The sequence below is a fragment of the Gracilinanus agilis genome, chromosome 2 (genome assembly GCF_016433145.1).
Source record: "Gracilinanus agilis isolate LMUSP501 chromosome 2, AgileGrace, whole genome shotgun sequence".
NCBI classification, from domain to species: Eukaryota; Metazoa; Chordata; class Mammalia; order Didelphimorphia; family Didelphidae; genus Gracilinanus; species Gracilinanus agilis.
This window is the reverse complement of record NC_058131.1, coordinates 570322728-570346242: the sequence shown is the minus strand read 5'-3', so window position 1 is coordinate 570346242 and position 23515 is coordinate 570322728. Positions and strand designations below refer to the sequence as shown.

The window sequence follows — 23515 nt, the reverse complement described above, 5'->3', positions numbered from 1 at the left end:
TTAATAGTTGACTCATAAGATAATGAAAACTTTTGACCAGAGTGGTGACTATATCAGAAGAGAGAAGGGTTGCATACAAGAGATATTATGGAGATAAAATCAATAGGGCTTGGCAATAGATTGAATTTGGAATGAGAGAGAGAGAGAGAGAGAGTAAAAGTTGAGGATGACATCTAGGTTGATGGCTCACAAGGCTAGTGGTAGTCTTGACAGTAATGGGGAAGTTTATAATGGGGGAGGATTTGGGAGAAAGAGATGATCATAGTTTCAGACAAATTGAGTTTAAGTGATCTATGGAACATCCAATTTGAAATGTCTAATAGGCAACTGGAGATGTGAGTCTGGACATTAGAAGAGAGATCTGGATAGATAGGAGAATCAACTACAGAGGTGACAAGTGAATCCATGGGAAGTAATGAGCTCTAACTGAGTGAAATTGTATAGAGGGAGAAGAGGAATGAACCCTGGAGAATATCCACCTTTGGCAGATGTGACTTAGATGAAGATCCAGCAAAAGAGACTAAGGAGCAGTCAGAGTAGGAGGAGAGAAGGACCAGAACAGAAAAGTGTCATAGGAATCTACAGTGTATCAAGAACAAAGTGATTGACAGTGTCAAAAGCTGCAGAGAGGTCAAGAAGGATGAGGATTGAAAAAAGACCATTGGGTTTGGCAATTAAGAGACCACTGGCAACTAGAGAGCAATTTCAGTTGGATGGAGGTTGGAAGCCAGACTGTAGAGTGTTAAGAAGAGAGATAATAGGAAAAGAAGTGGAGGCATCAATTATAGACAGTCTTCTCAAGGAGGCTAGTAACAAAAAGGAGAAATTATGGGATGACACTGTAGATAGATGAGTCAAGTGAGGGCTTTTGGAGAATGGGGTAGAGACTTGTGATAATGCCTCTAGGCAGTAGGGAAGCAAACAATAGACAAGAAGAAATTAAGGAAAAAAGCAATAGATGATAGAGGGGATGACAGAGGAGGCAATATTCCGAAGAAGATAGGGCAGAATGGAAATCATCTGTGCATAGAGGGGCTTGTCTTGCCTACTTCTTCATATGAGATTAGAGTGAAGGAGATAAGAGCAGAAGGCATATGGGTGTTATGAAATGAGGAGGATATTAAGCCTATACCTAGCTCAAGTAGGTATCATTCTTTAAATATCCCTAGAATTGCTATTTTAAAATAGAAGTTTTATAAACAATTCTTCTACATTTGAAACACAAAAGCTTATCAGATAACATGGCTTCATTTTATGTTAAAACCCTAAAATTGGGTATTTAGCTATGTTCTCTAAGAGCATAAATTCTTCTTGAGACTGGTCACTTTTGGAAACTACATTGACTCTTCCATACTCTATAACAGTGACTCCCAAAGTGGATGCTACCACCCCCTGGTGGGTGCTGCAGCGATCCAGGGAAGTGGTGATAGCCATTGGTGCATTTATCTTTCCTATTAATTACTATTGAAAATTTTTAAACATTAATTTCCAGGGGGCTAAGTAATATTTTTTTCTGGAAAGGGAGCAGTAGGCCAAAAAAGTTTGGGAACCACTGATCTATAATATTGTTTAAGAAATTATCAATTCAGTGTCAGATATAATATTCTAGCAGTTGGCTGGGAAATGCCTTCTACCGGCACAGCATGAAGCTTATGTTTTGGGAAAATTTGTCTCTATAAGACTTTGGGTTGACTCCTACTACCTATACACATTTCTCTAAAAAATATTGGGAAATATTAAAAGATACAACTCACAATTACATAGCAAAACATAAGACACAATCTGCTCTGGCTTAATAAGGTACAAAGACATATTGTTTGGAGCCAGATTAGTGAAGAAAGCCCACTTTCCTGAATCCATTTATCCCCAGATTTCTGTTTAAACTAAAGTCTATCCCTCCAGTTTCAGCAGACTCACACACCAAGCCTGTTTGGCTTTTGTGAAGTCATTGAACTTGGATCTTTACATGTAAATTAGGGATGGTAATAGCACCTTATATTGCCTACTCCACCTGGGTAGTTGTAAGGAAAATATTTTCTCTTGTAAAGAGCTGAATAAAGTTGAAATATTTTTATTAGTGATCTTTCAAAGGTTGCTGGTTACTAATAGTTTTCTAATTATTCTTTAGTCTCTTATTCTTTCACTATAAGAGTACATGAGGAGATTGATGGACTTTTCTGCAACCTGCAGGTAACACAGTGTAGGTAGTGAGATGTTCTACCTTATGTGGGGAGAATAAAAAAAACTTTCCAAACATATCCCTTCCCCTCTTCTATATAAGCTGTATTGGCATTCCTTAATGATGCCCCGATCTCTGATCTTGAGATAAAAGAATAAGGCAAAATATATACTATGGAATTCATTTCTGACTTGAACTCACCTTGCATTATATATAGAAAATGAGAGTAAGTCAACCTCTGATTCTTAATATCTGAGAACCAAACTTGTCTAGATACAGAAGTATAACAAAACTGACTTCCAAAAGTAAAGAAATTTCTTGTTGTTTATCGCTATTTAATCCTTTAAAATTGTATCTAATTTTTCAAGTCATATTATTCATTAAAAAAGATGGTGAGCTGTATGTGCAGTTTTTTGAAGAGTCATTTTTGGGAAAGAGCTCAAGAAGTAACAATGTGTGAATAATTAAAGGCTATGCTTATATTTATTTGGCAATTTCAAAAGAGATAACAGACCCATCTCTCATTCTTCCCAAGTACTGCACTTCCATGTTGCTCTAAATAGCCTTATTACTACTGTCCTCAGACATATCCTCCTCATTCCTTCCTCTATGTTATTCCCCAGACCATTTCCACAAATTAAACCCTTCATTTCCTTCTACCTACCTATTCCATTGAAGTCTCCTTGATTAACCCCACCCGCACAATAATTCTTCCCTTATTTTGGATTTCCAGAGGATACATACACACAAGTAGTATACAATCACAGAATTATTTTTATATTGCCTTAGGTTTTCTTTTTCTCTAGTTCTCTTATATGTTTTTGTATTGTGAGCTCCTTGAGGGAAGGGAGAGTGTTTTCTACTTTTGTTATTTCCCAGAGTCATGCGACAGAGGTGATTAATAAATGAAGTTGAGTTGAAAATGACTAAGGCAATGATGTTTAAAGTGATGTTTACTTTCTAGGTAAGTCATTTGCACTAGTCACTTACTCTCTGTTTGCCTTATTTTTGTCATCTGTAAAATGGAGATAATAATAACACCTACTTCACAGGGTAGTTGTGAAAATCAAATGAGATTACATGCAAAGGACTTTGAAAATCTTAAAAATACTAATGACAGAATTTTTAAAATTTCACTGAGCATACATTATTCCAAAAATTAAACCAGTCAATCATTTGCTTGCAGAAAAATAGTTGGATCATGAAAAATAGTCATACAAATAATGATTCATACATTGAAGATAATCACGTGTTCTTTTGGATGTTATGTGCATGGGTGAACTTAATTTAGAAAGGGGTATTGAATATTTCCTACCCTGACTTTACCTCGGGGGTCTGGGAGTCCCATTGTCCTTTCATTTCTAATATCTGTGACATCTGCTTAAAAATGCATATCCACTGACACAAAAGATAGCCCTAATTTCCCATTATAAAGTAAATGACAAACAATGCTGTTTTGCCAGCTGTTCTACATGCCTAGCAAACTAACATAAAAGCTTTTATTATTAAGTAGTTGTGAAATCCAGCTGGTATATTGCCACCTTTAATTGCCCACTTCCAGTCTTTTAAACTAGGTAAGCCCCAGTTGCTACTTTAAACCCTCTTTCCCCAAAAGTGGACCACTGTTTTAGGAATTCCATTACACGCACACAACTTGTATGATGAACACTTTTGATTTGCTAAATTGGAAACAAGATGCACAATTAATTCATTCTATCCACTATTTTAAAAAACACATTTGGAAACATTTATGTTTCGAAAAGAAAAAAAAATCAGGAGTCATTCTCACTTTTTTATTTTTCTTTCTTTTTTCTTTAATTTTCTATGCAATTGCTACTTAGGGATTATTATATAGAACAGGAATGTAGACTAGCTTTTCGGCAGTTTGTAGGCAACTCTGAATCTAATTAACACCCATTGTATTTTCACATAATTGTTTTAAATGTTTACATTCTTGTTTGTTTTTAAGCTTGTAATCTCCTGCCTACAAATGTGCCAGTATGAAAGATGCAGCCTAGGCTAGAGGAAAGAACCCTGTATTTACAAGGCCCAAGTTCACAGCCCAATTCTGCCTCTTCTTTCTATGATCATTTTTTTAAAAAAAAAACTCTTATCTTCCATCTTAGAATCAATTTAAGTATCATTTCCAGTGTAGAAGAGCAGTAAGGGCTAGGTAGTTGGGGTTAAGTGACTTGCCCAGGGTCATATAGCTAGGAAGTGTCTGAGGTCAGATTTGAACCCAGACCTCCCATCTCCAGGCCCGGCTCTTCATCCATGAACCACCTAGCTTCCTGACTTCTGTGATCTTTTCAGGCAAGTCATTTCATCTCACCAACCCTCTTTTGTGGTCTACCAAATAATTAATGTAACTGTGTTAACTGTTTTGACTTATGAGGTAGTTTGGGCTGTTAATAATAATAAACACATATAGTGCTTTAAAGTTTACAAAACACTTTTTCATGGACTCTTTCATTTCACAGGTATCCATAGGATAATCGATCTTATCCCATCTTATAGATGTGGAAATTGTATTTTAGAGGTTAAGTCTGATTCAAAAATTCATCGAAGGCCAGTCCAGCTGCAGGGGAAAAAACCAACAAAACCATGCTATGCCTTTCTCTTTTAGAAATGTGAGCTTTTTGGAGGAGCCTCAGTTTCAAATTTCTCTAGACAAATGGGAATATAAACCATACTCACTTGGGAATAGAGAGTTTTCCAGGAGAAGTAATGAGACAAGTATGGAAAAAACAGGTTAGGATGAGTCTGGAAAGGGCTTTAAATGTCAAAGCAGTTTATTTTTTATCCTAGAAGAAATAGGGAGCTATCAAGGTTTCTTAAGTATCCAAAGTGATCTGTATGATATTCTCCGTCTATGCAAAGTGTTTTGTAAACTTTAAAGCATACTATGTGTCAGCTATCACTGTGACCTATAATCTCAGCTAACAAACCTAACAATTCAAAGCATCAAGTCAGTTTTCTTGGTCTATTTTCTTCTCACCCTGTCCATGTTCTTCCATCTGTACTCCAGAAAGGATCTACCTAACATGATAAGAGGCCTCCCCCTAGGTCTTTTTATGTTTTGTGGGTACTAAAGCAGGACTAAGGCTGTTCATTTTGTAACCTTCATTCTCACTAACATAGTTAATCAATTGAGTTACACTACAGGTATATTGCAAATGAGGCCCTGTGAGATGAATTTTCCATTTCCCACTCCATGCCATTTAATTAGGCTGTCCCCCATGCCTAGAATGGTCTCCAACTTCACTTCTTCCTCTTGGCATGCCACATGCCCTTCAAGTCTCAGCTTAAACTCAGTCTCCTACATTATTCTTTGTTTATCCCCTGTAGTTGTTATTCCTTCCCTCAAATTACTGTATACATAGTTCTTATTTACTTTCATTAATATAGGTAGACTGAGATCCTTAAGAATCATAATATCATGGATTTAGATCTGGAGGTGACCTTGCAGGTCATCCAGTTCAACTCCCTCATTTTATAAATGAAGAAATAAAGTAACATCTATTTGTTTCTGTCTTTTTAATCTCAGCACTTAACATGGTGATTGTGGCATAGTCAGGACATAATAAATATTTGTTTAATTAAATTCTATTCTGTTTAAATATTTTATAGTTTCAATATTCTTCCTTCTTGGGACTGTTAACATGGTGAGTAACTGAATACTTAGAGTAAGTTAACTTTAAAAGTTCTCAACTTTCTAATCAGGATAAGAGTGAGTAAGAGGTGATGATTTTTATACTGAGAGTTTCTTAAAGAATTGATTTTTAGTTCAAAAGAGTATAGAGCAGATTGGGCACAGTTCAGGCACACACAGAGCTTCTCTCAAAATCTAGTGGGGTCTTGGAGAAGGGCCTCATGACCAAAGATTTCAATGGAGAGTTGAATCAATGTCTAGTTGCAGCTCATGTTGCAACCATTCTCTCCCTGTGTGACTCCTGGTCACACTGTCTCTATACAGCTCCTCTTCTGGCTTGAGTCAGCTACTAATCTCTGCTCTGTGTGATTATGACTTAAACACAGGCTTCTATTAATCTTCTTTCTTCACAGACATCTTCTCTCTACAATCAATAACTGTATCTTAGGCATTTGACCTTATTGGAAAAGGAATTTTTTCCTCTCCTCTAAAAACATTTAAAAATGGGACTGAGGCATCCTGGGAAATGTAGCCCTTTCCTACCTCAGCCATGCCTGTTATACTTACACTTCAATATTTCATTATATTTAATTTCATGAATGTGGGTATTAATTCCATCAAGTCAGTTCTTAGTTATTCACTTCTCACCCTGCCCATGTTCTTCCATCTATATTTAAGAAAGGGTCTACCTAACATGATATGAGGCCTTCCCCTAGGTCTTTTTACATTTTGTGAGTGCCGTTGCAGGCCTCAGGCTGTCCATTTGGTAACCTTCACTCTACCTGCTTTTCTCACCTAATGCCCTCCACTTCCAAAATAATATCATTTACACTACTTATTACATGAGTTCTCTCATTGTAAATATGTTTTGGCCCATTTGCACCCAATGAACATGCATCTTTTAATTGATTTTTGAGTTATTGCCAATTTTGATTCTTTGAAGACTATGGTGTTTTAAGTTTCAAAGCCAAACAGCATCAACAAGAAGGCATTTGTGTTTAGAGAAAACAAACATGGGTTTTGTATGGAACAGCTTGTTGTTATTAAAAGCATTGTACATTATTCCCAAATACAAACCATTCTATCCTCTTCATCTTATTTTAATTGTAGGTCCAACTTAATTGTCCATCAGGACTGTCTCTCTTAGCTTTGAACTAATGAATGAATGAAAAGTATTTTATTAAGTGCTTACTATATGCCATGAGTTTTAAACACTGTGGATACAAATGCAAAATCAAAGGCAGCCCTAGCCCTCTAGGACCTTATATTTTAGGGGGAAAGTGAAGGGAGTGAAGGAGTGCTGTGCCCTGCCCCCTCCCCACCCCCAGACTTTGTACTGTCCTTCCCTTCCCCCACCCCCAGACCAAGTGCCACACCCCCTCTTCTCTACCACCTTACCCCAGATAGGGGAGGGAGAAAGGGAATAGTCCAAGTGCTCTGCTCAGGGGAGGGAGGAAGCATTTTCATTGGGCTGCTATGCAGAGGGGCAGGAAGACTCACACCTATGAAGGCAATGACCAGACTTTGCACCAGGTCACATAACTTTGGGAGCATTGAAAACTTGCAGGTCTCTACTCTGAGCTGTCTTGGGATTCTGGAATAACACAGTGCTTAATACCCCCAACAGAGCAGTAGAGGGATGAAGAAGACAGAAGTTCAGCCTAGATATTTATCCCAGAAATTCATAGAACACAAAGTCCAAAGTCAAGAAGTAAGCTGGAAGAATGAGCAAACAAAGAATCCCACCATATAGAGCTTAAGACATAAATCCAGAAAAGAATGCCTCCAAAATATCTTTAAGTTGAAAAAAAAAGTCACTTAAAACAAGAATACACTGAGAGGAGAGGGTCAGAAGAAGAATGGGGAAATTATCTTACATAATTGGATTGCTCAAGTAGAAGTCTCTACTACAAGGAGCAGGGAGGGGGATAGTGGTGAGGTATGGGTGACACTCAAACCTCATTTTGAGAGCAGTGGCAGAATTGGCTTCATTGTGATTCTAGAGCTGGAAAGCATTAGGGGGCAGGGGAAGTAGAATAGTGAGCAAATAGTTAGGGAGTAAAGTGAAGCTGGCTGAAGTAAGGCTTGGAAGGTAGGGGTTGATGGTGGCAAAAAAGAATTAGAACAGCAGGGCCCCAGAGGAAGAATTCCAGGGATAAAAGGATTAAATACTGTAGGTTTTGGTTTCTGGTTCAGGCATCATGATAGCTTCTAAGGAGATGATTTAGGAATAAAATATACAAAGTCACATACAAATATGTATGTATGTATATTTGTGTGTGCAAACACACATTACATATATGTATACATATATTGATATGCTGAAGTACAAACTCAATGAAATAGCTTTCCTATGTCATTATCAAGCTTGGATATTAAATCTTTTTCTTCAATTTAATTTTTTTTTAATGAATTCTCAGGATAATTTTATTAAGCGTCCCCTAGAATATTTCAGATCTCATTGCAATTAGTATATCATCTAGGAACTGTAATACCTGGAAGACCTTACCATTGATCGGGAATCCCTCTTGTATTTGAACCACACTAATACACAACATGTTTACCTCGGTGAGAGTGGTAGATGCCTTTGCTTCTCACACTTTTTTGGTATTATACTTCGATTAATGTCAATAAGCAAAGGATTATTGAAAAGAATTATTTCTATACTCACATTAATCAGGGAATCTTACATGATCTTAACCACCCCTTCATGAGAGACTCCTAAATGGCTACAACATGTTTTACCAAAATAAGGCCTTCGTGTTATCAACAAATTGATAGGTGTGCATGGCCATACACTTTGGGGAGAACAACTCTCCACTTAGGGCTGAGACAAACTATTTGCACAATCGGGTTCCAGAACACTTTTTTTTTTTTTACACCCTTTTACTTCGGTGTATTGTCTCATAGGTGGAAGATTGGTAAGGGTGGGCAATGGGGGTCAAGTGACTTGCCCAGGGTCACACAGCTGGGAAGTGGCTGAGGCCGGGTTTGAACCTAGGACCTCCTGTCTCTAGGCCTGGCTCTCATTCCACTGAGCTACCCAGCTGCCCCCTCCAGAACACTTTTGAATTCTTATTTTTATTCAGGAGAAGCCTGAACTCTCACAAATCAGGAGAACTTGGCACTGGAAGTTAGCATCAAAAAATCTTAAAACTGTCCAATAGTGAGTATAAAAATGCTAGATAAAAATCCCTAGAGCCCCAACCCTTCAGTGAGCAGTGGGCAGCACTCCACTGTATAGCTGTATGGATAACCCATCTAGCCTTTGATACGCAGATTTTTTATAATAGATGGCAACACAGCTGCAAAGTTTAACAGAACGATTGTGGCCAGAGACCCTTTAAATGGTTTAACAGACTGGAGAAGTTTCAACATGAAGTGAATTAAGATATCTGGGATGGGGTGATAGGTACACGTACACAGAATATTCGCAGTATTCTCAAACATATCCTAATATCAAAAGAATTTGGATATTTTTAACCAATTTAAAAGTAAAATTTAGTTACCATTGAAATGACAATTTGTCTTAATTTTGTTGCTTGATAAACAAAAATAATGTCATTTATGTTTGAGTTTTTAATAAATGTTCGCCTTAAATTTAAAAAAAAATCCAGTTTTCTCAGCACACCTATTGAAATGAGCTTCAGGCATGGATGGCGTTTTTTTGGACATGAGGGGCTTAAGGCATTAAGATAAAGTCTGGACAACTGTGGTTGATTGATTTTAATTTTGATGTCTTTCAAGAAAGCAGCAATTGCTCTCAGAGATTACTGAGAGTGAAGAAGCCATTTATAATTGGGGGATCCAACTAGGTAAGCACAGGAACAGCTTGCATTCTGAATACATTCCAGCCAACTGTGTGCCTGCAAACGTGTGGTAGAGAATATTTATTCAAATTTGCCTGTTCTCTTCTCAGACTCAGGTATATCCTATGTGTAGTTCATTCTTATAAAGATTTACTAATAATAGGAAATAGGGTAGTTATCGGTATCTCCTTGATTGCCATCTAATCCATTCTTATGGTTCTTGTCTTCTGGGAGATAGCTTGTGAAATAGTCTTTAATACTTTCATGATTATGGTGGAGCCTTTAGTATAGATCACCTTGGTCTGGTCTAGTTGTTCTCTACCAAGACTCATGAAACCCCATTTTACAGAAGAGAAAATTGAGAGTCAGAGAGGTTAAGTATTAGATAACCGAGTTGGACTAGACAATCTCTGAGATCCCTTCTAATTCTGATTTCCTACAAATAAGACTTGTACAAAGTCCCAATCCCACTCCTGTTTATTAGCTCTGAAAACTCTAATTTGCTCAGCAACACATATAAGGGAGTAGTTTAACTGGGACTTGAACTTAGATCATCTGACTCCAAATCAAGAGTTCTTGAGACTATACCACGTTTTAGATCTAATCAAATGGCTGGGGCTATTTTACTCTCAGTGAATGTTTAGATTGTTTCCCCCACCCCTTGATTATAAAATTAAACAGCAAATAACATTAACCCATGATAATACCACATTAAGCATTATCCACTCAAAAAGCTTTACTTGAAAAAATGTTGTTGAGAGTATATTCTGCTGATTATGCTGCAAGTTGGTAAGTGGCCTTTCTCAACTTTGTTTGTGAAGCTTTTCCATTTTGATTACTCAATGTGGAATCCGATGCTCAGATATGTATCATTTTATAGCCTCCTTATGTCTGGGGAGTTGGCATTAGAAGCTGCCTAGTGTTTTTAATTCAGAATTTCTTTTCAAAGAAACCTTAGCATCTTATACTGAAACCCTTGTTTAATAGCATACGCTATTCGTTTCTTATATAGCTGCATGGTATAGTAATAAAATAAATACCACAAAATCACTGATGAGATGAAAATTGAACTCTCCGCTTCTGTGCAGCCATGTAGGTAAAACAGTAATTGGCTTTGATAATAACTTTTGTTCTTACAAACCAAAGTCTAAATGAGAGTCACATTTGATATATCTGCTTGTAATTACTATCAAAAGGAGAGAATATAAAGTTTAGATTGTTTAGTGACTTACAATAGATTGAATAAATAGCCATCTTTTGTTGATCAATCTGAAACTTCTCTGTTCCTTTCCCAAAATGATTCCTAAGATTTATCTTACTGTTTATTTTTTAAAAGATCCTCCTCCAAAGTGTGTCTTTATTTAATGGAATGATTATTTTTTATCCATAATTGCTATTACTATAAAACCTTATTTTGAAGCCTACCAATTCAATGTAAGCTCATAGTATTTCTCCATATGTGAGGAGGAAATTCAGAGTTCAAATCCATTTTCTAGCAAAATTATCTGATGTAGTCATCTTTTTTTTTAATTTAAGATTCTCTTTAACTTGAATTTGATGTTTTCCTTCAGAGAAATTAAATCAAAGCATCAGAAGAATGTCATTCTTTTCCTGAACATAAGTTTTGGTGCCAAAAGAGAATGAATGTTTGGGTATTAATTTCTAAAAGCATTGCTCTAAAAACTCACAGTTAACTAGCTGGAATTATAGCATTTCATTTCTGCTTAGTTTTCTGGTTGTACATTGATTTTCATTTGAAGAACAACAGTGGCTGATGCTATGCAGCTGTAAAAAGGGGGCAGAAAACAACTGTTTTAATTCCAGTTTTGATAATGATTATGTATTTGATCGTTTCCTTGCTACAACAGTCCTATAGCCACACTAAACTGATGGAGCATGGCAAAGCTCAGGAACCTGACACACTCCATTGAGCCAATGATCCTGGAATTAAAAAGTTTCTAACAAAGCTTAGACATGATAGATGAAGCCATTACCATCAATTGTATCCAGGACCCACATTTTAAGAGCATCCTAATTACAGTAACTACATTCAGTCAATATTATATATATTAGCAATTTCCCAATCCTTGATAGTGTGGAAATTATTTTAAAAGTGTAATTAAGAAGGAAAAAAATATGCTGAGGTATTTATTTCAATAAAAAGGCACTAGACTTCCATGAAAATACTGTGAAATAATGCCATGTGTCTGACTTAATACAAAGAAGCAAAAGCATTAGAATTAAGTATGACACTGGTATATATTCGGATTACTGTATGTGCCTCAAGCAAAGGAAACGAGCTGTTATTCATCTGCAATCCTGAGTTCCTACGAAAGCAGAGTAAAATGGAAACTTGAGATAATTATCTGGAAATCTGATGAAAACAAATTACTGTTGGGAAAAGAAAAAGAGGATTGGAGGTAGCTAAATTGCTTGTCTATATAGCATGAGTTCTTCAGATAATTGACCATCCTTTCCTTCACTTTGCCTTTGTAGATATAAGTCATTTATATATCAAAGAAATAACTGGATCATGAAATTATCTGTGAGTTTTTTGGTTGTTTTTTTTTTTTAAATCCCTTTCAACAATCATCTCAGATCAACCCCATAACCAAGAGCAGTAATTAATTATATAGATTTCTTCCTACCTCTCCCCCGCCACCCCCCATCCAAATTTTAAGATTTCAAGCAAAATCACCAAGATTAAAAATCCCATGCTTTCTGGAGATAGTAGAGACACCTCAGAAGCCAGTCTTGCTATTTAGTTTAAACTAAAATCTGGAACTTCAGAGCTGGAAAAGACCTTGGAAACGACCCAGTCCAATGACCCCAAAAGGGATCCTAATAGGGGTGCGATTTGCTCATTGTTACATACTTGTCTAGTGGCACAGTCTGAATTAAAATCAAAGTATCCTAACCTTCAATTCAGGGCTTTGCTGCTATACGACAAAGCTTCCCTTTATTTTCATGCTTTCTAAAAGTTACCATATTGAATAGTTTTGAATGACAGATAAGAGTTTATCCTTTAAAAACAAAAGCATCTGCTATGAGTATGTCTTTGAGTTGCTTGACATCGGGCAACGACTTTAAAAGAAGAAGCAGAATCAGTTTGGATGAATTTTCCAAGTCCAAACTAGGTTTTACCTATAACTGTCCCAAGAGGAAAGTGGCTGCATTAACAGACCAAGAGAGCCCTCTACCTGTCTATATGTAGTATAGGTTTCAATGGCAAACTCTGACCTGGAAATCTCAAAATAAATCCAGACTGGGATTTCTTGTCTCCTCCTCCTGCTCAATGGTTTCTCACATTATTCTTGATAATAAAAATGATGTGTGAGAGCTCTGTGTTTATATAGAAAGAAACATAAAGGAAGGTTTGGAAAAAAAGGTTTCTTTTCTGTGAATAAAGCGTACTAATAAGAAGCTTAAATAAAAGATCAAGCTAAAATCCTATTTCCTTCAAGCATAACATTAAAAATTAGTTTTTAAAGGACTTTACCTTACTTTGGAGGATGCTTAGTATTGGCGAGCAGCTTAATTCTTGCAAAAATATAATTTGAAAATGGAATTATGACATAAAAGTTTCATTGTTTCTTTGTTTCAGATAAAGGCAGGGCTGCATTTTAAAGTCATGCATGATCCTGAACATGCTGGCCACAGAGCTGCTTTAAATAAGGCCTATGGAATCACTTTGCCATTTATTAATAAGAGAAAACCAACACATGTAAGTAATGAGTTGTTTTAATGACCTCTTATTATTTTCCTTTTAAAATGAAAAAAAGTAAATTACTGATAACAGAAGTAATGTGCCTTCTTTTAAAAAAAGATTTTGATCCTTTTTCTTTTTAATTTCTCATCTCTCTAATTATTGAGATGTTTTTATTTTGTTTGTTAAAATTGGTTGAACAAAAATACAAGATTATTATATTTGCAGATAATTTAGTTTTATATTGTTTATTAACATTTCTAAATAGTATAGTTATTTTGAGATGCATACTATAATACCAGAGGAAAGAAGATACAATTTAACAACTATGAGAATTAATAGAAAATCTTAAGTATGTTATTTCAGTGACATGTTTGAGTCTAGAAAAATAAAGTAAAAATAATTGCATAAAATGAGATATAATAATGCAAACATATACATTAATAAACTCCAAAATCTCATTACAGATAGATGTGAAGAACTAATCTTTTATGTTTTAAGTAGATATTATTAATAAGAATTCCAAGCAGAGGAATATAAGCAAAGAAATTTGTTTAGATTCTTTCTTGGCTTTTGCCAGTGAAGAGATATGATTTAGAAATGACTTGCTCTTTGAATTGTTTATTCACCTTTTCAAAAAGGCAACTGTACTTTTGGGGACAAAAATGAAGAGATGTCAATGATGTTGTTGCACATAGAAAGACATAAGGAAAATGTCCAATTATTATTGGGATCTGCAATAATCATTAAATGATTTAATTTTTATAACCTTTCTAAATAAGCTGATTGGCATGATTATTTAAAAAATTATTGAGTCACATGATATTTCTACATTTTTCTGTCTCCAATTTCTATCAAGTATTCAATTGTATATATTAATGAAGGTAATTCATATTCCTTTTTTCTTCTAAATAGAAAACAGTATTTTGTTTTGCATTAAAGAAAATTTCCTACCAGCAAAAGCATCTTTTAAGATTATTCTTTTGAATTTTTAATTCAACCTTTTCTATCATGTAGCTTTAAAATCTATTATTTTAGGCCTACATTTTGAATAAATATGCCATTTTCTTCTCAAACAGCCAGTCACAGAAATCTAACCTTTGAAAGTCAAGATATATAGACATTTTTTTCTCCCAATAAATGCTGTTCCTGAGCCTAAAACCTTTACAAATTATCTCCCCCCCTCTGCCTCATTCGTCTCTCTCTTTTCTCCCTCTTTCCCCCTTCTCTTCTCTCCTTTCCTTCTATGTCTCTGTGCCCATCTGTCTATCTGTCTTTATTGTTAGTATTACTTCACTAGCTGGGTGCAAGGAATTTATTACTGACCTAAGGCAATCACAATTCACATTCAAATTTCATCTAGTTGAGTAATGAAAAAACTTTTTTCAAATAAAAACCCTTACCTGCTATCTTAGAATCAATACCATATATTGTTTCCAAGGCAAAAGAATGGTAAGGGCCATGCAATGGGGGTTAAGTGACTTGTTCAGGGCCACACAGCTAGAAAGTGTCTGAGGCCAATTTTGAATGTAGGATGTCCCATCTCCAGGCCTGGCCCTCTTTTGGAACCACTTAGCAGCCCCTGAGTAATGAAATTTCAAGACTCGTATTCCTCAAAACATTTTTGTTTTGGTTTCATAACACTAGATGAATAGGCAGCAGGGGAGTTTGGAAACTGATTTTGCATCCAGAATTGTAAGCCAGAATCTTAGTCAGTTTCTTCATTACAGTTTCCAAAGTAAATAGATGCCCCAGATATTGCATATGTGTATTTGGAGAATCTTTAAAAGTCTCAATTACAAATGACTCTGGAGAGTCTTTTCCATTGGTGCTACTGCTAATGAATAATTACTAATAGAATATATAAACACATTGAGGTATCAAGCCCTCATTCACTTTGATAAAGCTTTTTCTCATTGTACATAGACTTTGACCCATGAAATCCAAGTGAGAGCACCTTTAGGGTATGTGTATATGACTGTCTCCTGGATTATTCGCCTGAATTAACTAGTTTATTAATAAGCTGAGGAATAATTTCATTCTAAATGGTTGATTCTGTAACTTTATATTGACCCAGTCATTCAGTAGTACTATTTTTTAAAGAAAGTTTCCATGTTGTGTTTCTATTAACAGATAAATTGTACAGAAAGCTCTGTACTGAAAGAGAATTTTTGAGTATTTGGTTTTAAACAACATAAACGGCATCTGTGAATGAAACAGTTGTAAGTTACCATGTATAAAAATGCTTTTTGAAAGCAGTTGCCCAGACCAAGAGGCAATTTATCTAACACTGTGATATCTAGTTAATTGGGGGAAAAAAACAACAGTATTGTGGCTAATGGCTTTTTAGAACTATTCTAAAATTTTCAAAGGTGGAATCTCATCTGGCTGTAGAAGGCTATGTGCTTAGCCATTCCAAGTGAAACTCACAGGGCTTAGAAAGCATAATCTTATCTCAGATATTTCTGACAGAGAAAATTAGTGAACATTAGAGTTCATGCATTTCTCTATCTAGTCCCCAAGAATGCAGTGACACATTATACATTTGGGAGCGCCTTAAATTCCTGTGGAAGATTATCTGATGTGATCTTTAAATATTATCAGGGATTTTTGTGCAGATAATGAGTAACAGACACATTCAAACTGTACAATTCTAGACATAAGGTAAAATTGCCTTCAGAATTTGCTGTGAACTCACACACACATATATAATCAGCAAAGTGTCTAGACTAAGTGGGGTTGTGCAGGATTTCAAGCCAATCTTATCATTTTAAATAAATAAGTAAAGACCACTCACTCTAAGATATGTGACTTTGCTTAGGTGTTGGGTGAAGTGGCGTGAGGACAAGGAGGACTGATACTTTTCATTCCCCCTCACCCACCAAGTGTAGCTCCAAACTTAGATGTTATAGGAGACGAGTAATAAAGCTCTGCAGAAAATTTGACTTCGATTTATCACCAGAAACAGAAAGGTTTCTTAAAAGACTTGAAACATGTATCCGTTAACATGAATTTTAAAAGAAATATTATGAATGCATAGAAAAACAGCAGAAAAAAACATTGTTTTGAATTGCAGCACAAATAACTCTGATTATAACTGTTATGACCTAGAAAAGAATCATAAAGGCATTTTTCTTTTTGGCAAGATGTGAGTTGCTGTAGAATTATGCCAGTCCTTTGGTCCCACTTTCCAAATAAATAAATATATAATGCAATGTAAACTTAGAATCTTTTACTTATTCATGAGGTTAAATTTAATACTATTATGATTTCTAGTTTTTATGAGTCATATGTTATGCAGTGTTTTTCACTAACTTAGTTGGGTGGCAACTACATCCCACAAATCATGGCTTCATTCTTTACTGGTTCACTTGGGGGGGGTGTCTACTAATCTCTCACTCCATCAGGAAGAGCACATTCATTTCTGAAATGATCAAGTCACGTAAAGCAAGCAATTGTGTTAATTTCAAATGATTATAAGAAGCACCAGAAGTAAGAGAGTGGGGACAGTGGGGAGAGGGGGTGGGGAAGGAATGGGGGCGTTTCAAAACATGATTGTGTTTTAAGCCCATGCATATGGCCACAATTACAGTCACAACATAATTTGGCAACGGTAGCAGAATTAGATTTAAACAAATTGATGTTACACTGCAGTAATTCAGAATGAGCTTGTTGCATTTATAAACCATAACAAGAAGAACAGTGAATTAATAAAGCCTTCTTGTCACTAAAAATAAAAAAGGGAATAATTGCTGAGAACGGAGTTAAGTTAACAGATGACTATAGTCAGCATCCTTTCAGCCCAGATATGGGAATGTGAAGGTCACCCCCATCTCGGATGACAAAGAGGGAACATTTTTGTTGGTAAACAAATTAATCTTTTGAAAGGTCACCATTTGTTTTAAGTTTTTATCCAGTTCTTGTCATCTGGAATCAGAGATTGACTGTCATTTTGCTAGGCAGGGGTGCAGTTGAAGCAGGCAAAGCTGCTTCTGTACATATCAGCATTCCTTGACAAAACTCGGTGCCTGATTGCGATGCTATGGGCGGCTGGTTTACAGCTGTCTCCGGACAAGAATGGAGGCCCACCCCTGAATTCCAATAAGATAGGCCTGCATATTCTGCCTGGTGTAAGCTGGCCCCTTGCCCACAAGTAAAATGTATTGTAGTTCAAGCCAGCAATTATCTCTTTTACTTCCTTCTGTGCCGCTTCTGTGCCTCTTCTGTTTCCCTTTTCAAAAAACAGATGTGGTATTCACCAAAGTTCTGCATCCATTCTTCCTCACACCTGCCATGGCAGAATTTTGACAGAGGTAGAATTTGGGGGAGCCAGCAGCAGACTACCAGCTGTAATTTCTTTGAGAGATGTTTAAAGGAGAAGTGTTGATTTTTTTTGCAGGAAATGTGGAGTCAGCAACTTGGAACCCCTTTTTCCAGGAGCATCTATGTGGCAAATTAAATTAGGGGAACAAAAGGAAGAGCTTTAAGGACATTCCGAGATGTCATACCCTGTTTCTGATGGGCAGTCAGAATTCAAGGATTCAAATGGCACACACAGTGTCTTTTGAAAACCACACTCCCCTCATATGCCTGTAAAACCCAAGCTGGTGATCCCTCGCAGAGAGGGATTTATTTTTTTTTAAATGCGGCACCCAGGACAACATAGTCATCCAATATACTTTTCAGAGACTACATGTAAATAGAAGTTGACTGAGAGACTCCATAAGGAAGAATTAAAACGAGCTTCTGACTGGTGGAGAGTTTCCAGGTTTCTCCAGATTGGTTTGATTCTTGGTTTTTCTCTGGGCTTCAATTTCCTATGCCTGGCTCCACTCCTAACTCAAAGGCTTTCCAGACAAAGAAGGCCCCACGTTATTTTTTTCCCTTCTCTGAACTCCAAGCCCTTACAGCCTATCCTAGTGTGCTCAAGCTGTTCAAGTTTATAACTGCACTACTACAATCTGAGTCTTGGTTTCTTTTCACACAGACTTGTTAAGCAGATTACATTTTCAGGGGAACAAAGGATTGCTGTACTATTCCTTGGAGGGTTGTAAGCAGGCTTATGCCCTCGAGGGTTGGCCATCCCAGTCCAGACCACTCAACTGGCAATTAATCAAATACTTTCTTGTGACATTCCTTGTTTTGCTGCCTTTGGTTGATATTTAGTCATTACATGGTCAAGGGAAGTTGAACTCAGTGATCTTCAAAGTCTCTTTCAATTTCTAAATAACTTTTCTTCCCCCAAATGTACTGTCGTTTTCCAAATAAACTATCAAATTCTTGAGGTCAGGGAGCTCCTTTTTTTAAACACTTTCTGTATTGGTTCTAACCCAGAAGAGTGGTAAGGGCTAGGCAACTGGGATTAAATGAATTGCTCAGGGTCACACAGCTAGGAAGTATCTGAGGCCAGATTTGAGCCCAAGACTTCCCAGTTCTATCCACTGGAACACCTAGCTTCTCAGCAGGGGCCCATTTTTAAGCTACTTACTATATCCCACAATACTTCACTTGCATATGACAAGACCTTATACAATATTTGCAGATTGACTATTTAGTTCTTTTTTTTTCTCCTTTCCTATAGTCTCAGCATTAAAGTAAAAACTTTGAATAGCCTTGGGTAGCAACAGCAGTGGGATAGGGATAAAGACTGGGATTGTGCTTTCATTTCCATAGGGAGATCCTTGGTGAGGAAACTCTCTACCCAAAAAGGCCAACATCTTCCCTAAGGAATTTAGAGTCTGAGAAATGCCTAGAGCAGCAGAGTCCTGTTATTGGCAGATTAAAATATAATTAAGAAATATTTAACAAAATAAATAAAAATAAATAAAATAGGACGTAGATAATGCTACTATGTGGTTTTCTAAGTTAATGTGTCCACAGGGATCCTTATGTAGGGTTAATAGCCCTGTTTCAATTTGAGAGTGACAGCCCTAATGGAGAGCATTGAAAAAGTTCAGTGACTTTCCCTGAGCTGTTTAGCCATTATGTGTCAGAGGCAAAACTTGAACCCAAGCCTTCCTGCTTTTGAAATGCATCTTTTATAGATATGGTATACATGTGAAGAAGAAGAAGAAGAAGGAGAAAAAGAAGAAGAAGGAGAAGGAGAAGGAGAAGGAGAAGGAGGAGAAGGAGAAGGAGAAGGAGAAGGAGAAGGAGAAGGAGAAGAAGGAGAAGGAGAAGGAGAAGGAGAAGGAGAAGAAGGAGAAGGAGAAGGAGAAGGAGAAGGAGAAGGAGAAGAAGAAGAATGTTGTTTCATAAGATGAAAAAAAAACCTGGAGAGAAGTGGTTGACCTCTGCTTCTGAATTCTGATTCCAGTTCTTCTGTTGTTAGTCATTTCAGTCTTATCTGACCTTTTGTGACCCCATTTGGGTTTTCTTTTTTTTTTTAAACCCTTAACTTCTGTGTATTGGCTCCTTGGTGGAAGAGTGGTAAGGGTGGGCAATGGGGGTCAAGTGACTTGCCCAGGGTCACACAGCTGGGAAGTGTCTGAGGCCGGATTTGAACCCAGGACCTCCTGTCTCTAGGCCTGACTCTCAATTCACTGAGCTATCCAGCCACCCCCTCCCATTTGGGTTTTCTTGGCAAGGATACTGGGGTGATTTGCCATTTCCTTCCCTGGTTCATTTGACAGATGAAGAAACTGAGGCAAATGGAGTTAAGTGACTTATCCAGAATTACACAGATAATTAGTGTCTGAGATAAGATAGGAATTTAGAGTCTTCTTGATTCCAGTGCAATATCCATTGTGCCACCTAGCTGCCCCCAGATTCCTCTAATAACTCACATGACCTTGAATGACACTTCACTTCTCTGGGTCTCAGTTTCCTCTTATGAAAATGCCTAGATCATTGTTGGGCAAACTATGGCCTTCGGGCCAGATACGGGCCCCCTGAAATGTTCTATCTGGCCCTGCAACATTATTTCTAATCTGATGAATACAATGAGTAGGATACAATACAATGAAACTTTGAAAGAGTTGCCTTAGAAATAGGCTGACAGATGAGCATTTCCTTTCCTTTGGCCCCCTCTTTAAAAAGTTTGCCCATCACTGGACTAGATGATTTTTTTAGTCTTGGATTTATACCCAAGGATTTTACTGGCTCTGAAATTATATGATTCCAGATGAAAATCAAAACCTTTCAAAAACAAGTTGACCCCCCAAGGCAACCACACAAGATGGCCCAAGGAAGCAAAAATGGCAGAACTTGCTAAGGAGAATAGTGGGGTAGGGCAGAAGCACTTCCCATGGAGCTGAGCATGCATTGTGGCATCTATCAGTAAATGTGTCCAGTAGTAGTGTTACCAGTGATGGCAGAGCCATCCCTCCTCTGTGGTTTCTTACCTTGCTTTTTGGGTATGGTTGAAGATAGTCCATGAATGAAACAAAAAAGCTACCCTCTTAAGTAAAATGTAAAAGGAAAAAAGGATTCCACCTCTCTATCTTTTCATCTTTAGGTGTTTAAATTTGGACTCTGACAGCCCTACTTTGGGTTTCCAGCAAAGGGGGAGAGGAGGAGCTATCTCACACATCCATCCTTAGTGGGTATGGTGGCTACAAGTTGTTGGCAGTGAGAATACATGTTTAACCTAAGTGAACCTGAGATTGGACCTTGAGTGCCTGGCTGCTTCTTCTGTTTTGTGCATTTTCCCCTGAGCCTAGGTCACTGAACAGTGATACTGAGAACTGGGGATTTTTAGCCCTAGCAGTAACCAGGGATTGTAATTCCAGAGATTGAGAGTTTCTGAATTGGTGTCAGCTGGCCAGGAGGGAGTGATCTGTATAATGACACTATTTTTTCAGAGGAGAAGATGACTATTTTCAAGAGTTAGTAGTTGAAGGGCAGCCAGGTAACTCAATGTAGAGAAAGCCAGACCAGGAGACAGAAGGTCCTGAGTTCAAATCTGCCTTCAAACACTTCCTAGCTGTGGGACCCCCAACAAGTCACTTAACTCCATTTGTCTATCTAGCCCTTACCACATTTCTGCCTTGGAACTGATTGATTCTAAGGTAGAAGGTAAGGATTTAAAAACAATTCAGCAACTGAAAGGACAAAGAAAGCCCAAGTCAAGTCTTAACTTGCTGGGAGACTTTGGGCTTTGTACAAAGAGCACATTATCAGAGAGGAGGATAAAATATCTGTTTAGTAGTTCCACAAAGTGCCTTTAGCTTTCCAGAGAGTATTATTGAGGTGATGGATGGGACCTTGGGTAAACAGTTCTCCTTGTTCTGACCACTTGGTTTTGCATTAGTTCATATATCTTTCAAAATTTCCTTGATGGGAATCTTCTGAGTGCACAGTGCCACACTCCTTTTCATCAACTCCATGGTGGCCAAAAAGACAATCATAGTGGACTCGTGTTCTAGCTTTTATGGTTCCCGAGTAACAAAGTGAGAAGTTTTCAGCTTTGTTGGCAGTGCTGACTAAAATGTGACTTACTGAACCTCAGTTCTAAAAAAAAAAAACAAATCCTCCTCCAAATAATATAGTGCCTTTTATTTGTTGAGAGGAACATCAACCTACTCAAAAGAATCTCAGACACAGCATTAATGTGGCAAAGACTTTTATTTAATCCTTATGAGAATGAGGACTCATGAGCCCATGTTATAGCAAGCAAATACAAGGAATGGGAGCAGGCTGGCTCCCTTTTATCCTAGACCCTAATATGAATCAGTCCTGCCCCTCGTTCAGACGGTTACTAAGCATTATAATCTAGTCAGGAGAACCAGGTGATTGGAATGCAATTTAAAAACTCCAATCATTCACATGGGTTTAAACCAATCAAAGTAAAACAATTTCACCTGTTAGCCTCTTAAAGGGCTAACATATCATGTGTTCTTCCTCATGTCCTGTTGAGGAGAGGGCAGAGGGAAAAGTAACAAGTTAGGAACATGAAACTTAACTCAATTATTTTTCCCTTTTCTTTTTACTACATTATATGGCTTTACGAGAGGAGTCCACCATCTTGTCAGGACCTGTTCCTCATATTTGTGATGCCTTTCAGTATTTCAAAAGAAGGAAGCAAAATTTCTTTCCCAGGAAAATTCAATAGTAGAATAAGAGAATTTATGATTCTTGGCTCATTGTTATTTGAGTAGTGACAGTAGCTGTTTTTTACTACTTCCTCTCTGAATTCCTTTAAAGATCTGTGAATTCTCTGTCTGTCTGTCTCTTAGTCCTTACCTTCTGTCTTAGAACCTTTTAACACAGAAGAGTGGTAAGGGCTAAGCATTGGAATTAAGTAACTTGCCCAGGGTCACATAACTAGGAAGTATCTAAGGTCAAATCTGAATCCAGGATCTCCCATCTTTAGGTCTGGCTTTATCCACTGAACCATGTAACTGCCCCAATGCCCAGTCAGCCACAGACACATTTAAAAAAAATCCTTTGACAACACTATATTTGTTTTTTTTTTTGTCATTACTGTACCAGCACAACTTATTTTAATGTCTTTATCTACAGTTTAAGAACTGAACTTGACTACAAACATCTTCAGTTATTTATTTATTCACTCACTTGTCCATTTTCATTTGTTTTGTTTCCATTAGATGATTACAATAACTAGCTTTTATTCCTTAAGCAAGAGTACTCGGAAAAAAAAAATTAAGTTGCTTAGCAGCCTTCTTTAGCTAGAATAGCCCAAATATTTAACTAACCTTCAAAAGTCTTGTTTTCCAGCCCCTTGGCCATCATTGTTGCTGAAACTAAAGGAGTTAGACAAGATGATACTAATGTACTTTCTATGCTAAATTCTAAAATTCCATGAAATTTATTTATAAATTAGCATTTATCACTCACCTATTGTGAGCATAATACTATAGCTACTAAGAAAGGATCAATTAAATCATGTAATTCTTATTTTTTATTTAACACCTTACCTTCCATATTAGAATTAATACTGTGTTTTGGTTCCAAGGTAAAAGAGTGGTAAGGGCTAGACAATGGGGGTTAAGTGGCTATAGAAAGTGTCTGGGGCCAGATATGAACCCAAGAGCTCCTGTCTCTGGGCCTGGCTCTCCATCCACTGAGCCACCTAGCTGCCCCTTAATAGTCTCCATTCTAACAAGAGAAATTGGTCTCTAGGTTATAAAATGGCAAATTATTTAGAGTCTAAACCTTTTGGGATAGGTCATAGCAAAAATCATTGTCCCCAAAATGTGTGAGTATTT

General features: G+C 37.0%; 1 protein-coding gene across 1 annotated transcript in view; it reads left to right on the top strand.

Annotated features, from left to right (window-relative positions):
- Positions 1–23515, top strand: part of IQCH (IQ motif containing H) — a 278771-nt gene that overhangs the window by 35979 nt on the left and 219277 nt on the right. Inside the window, exon 4 of the mRNA XM_044660111.1 lies at positions 13245–13364. Coding sequence (XP_044516046.1) covers positions 13245–13364 — 120 coding nt within the window. The remainder of the gene's footprint in view (positions 1–13244; positions 13365–23515) is intronic.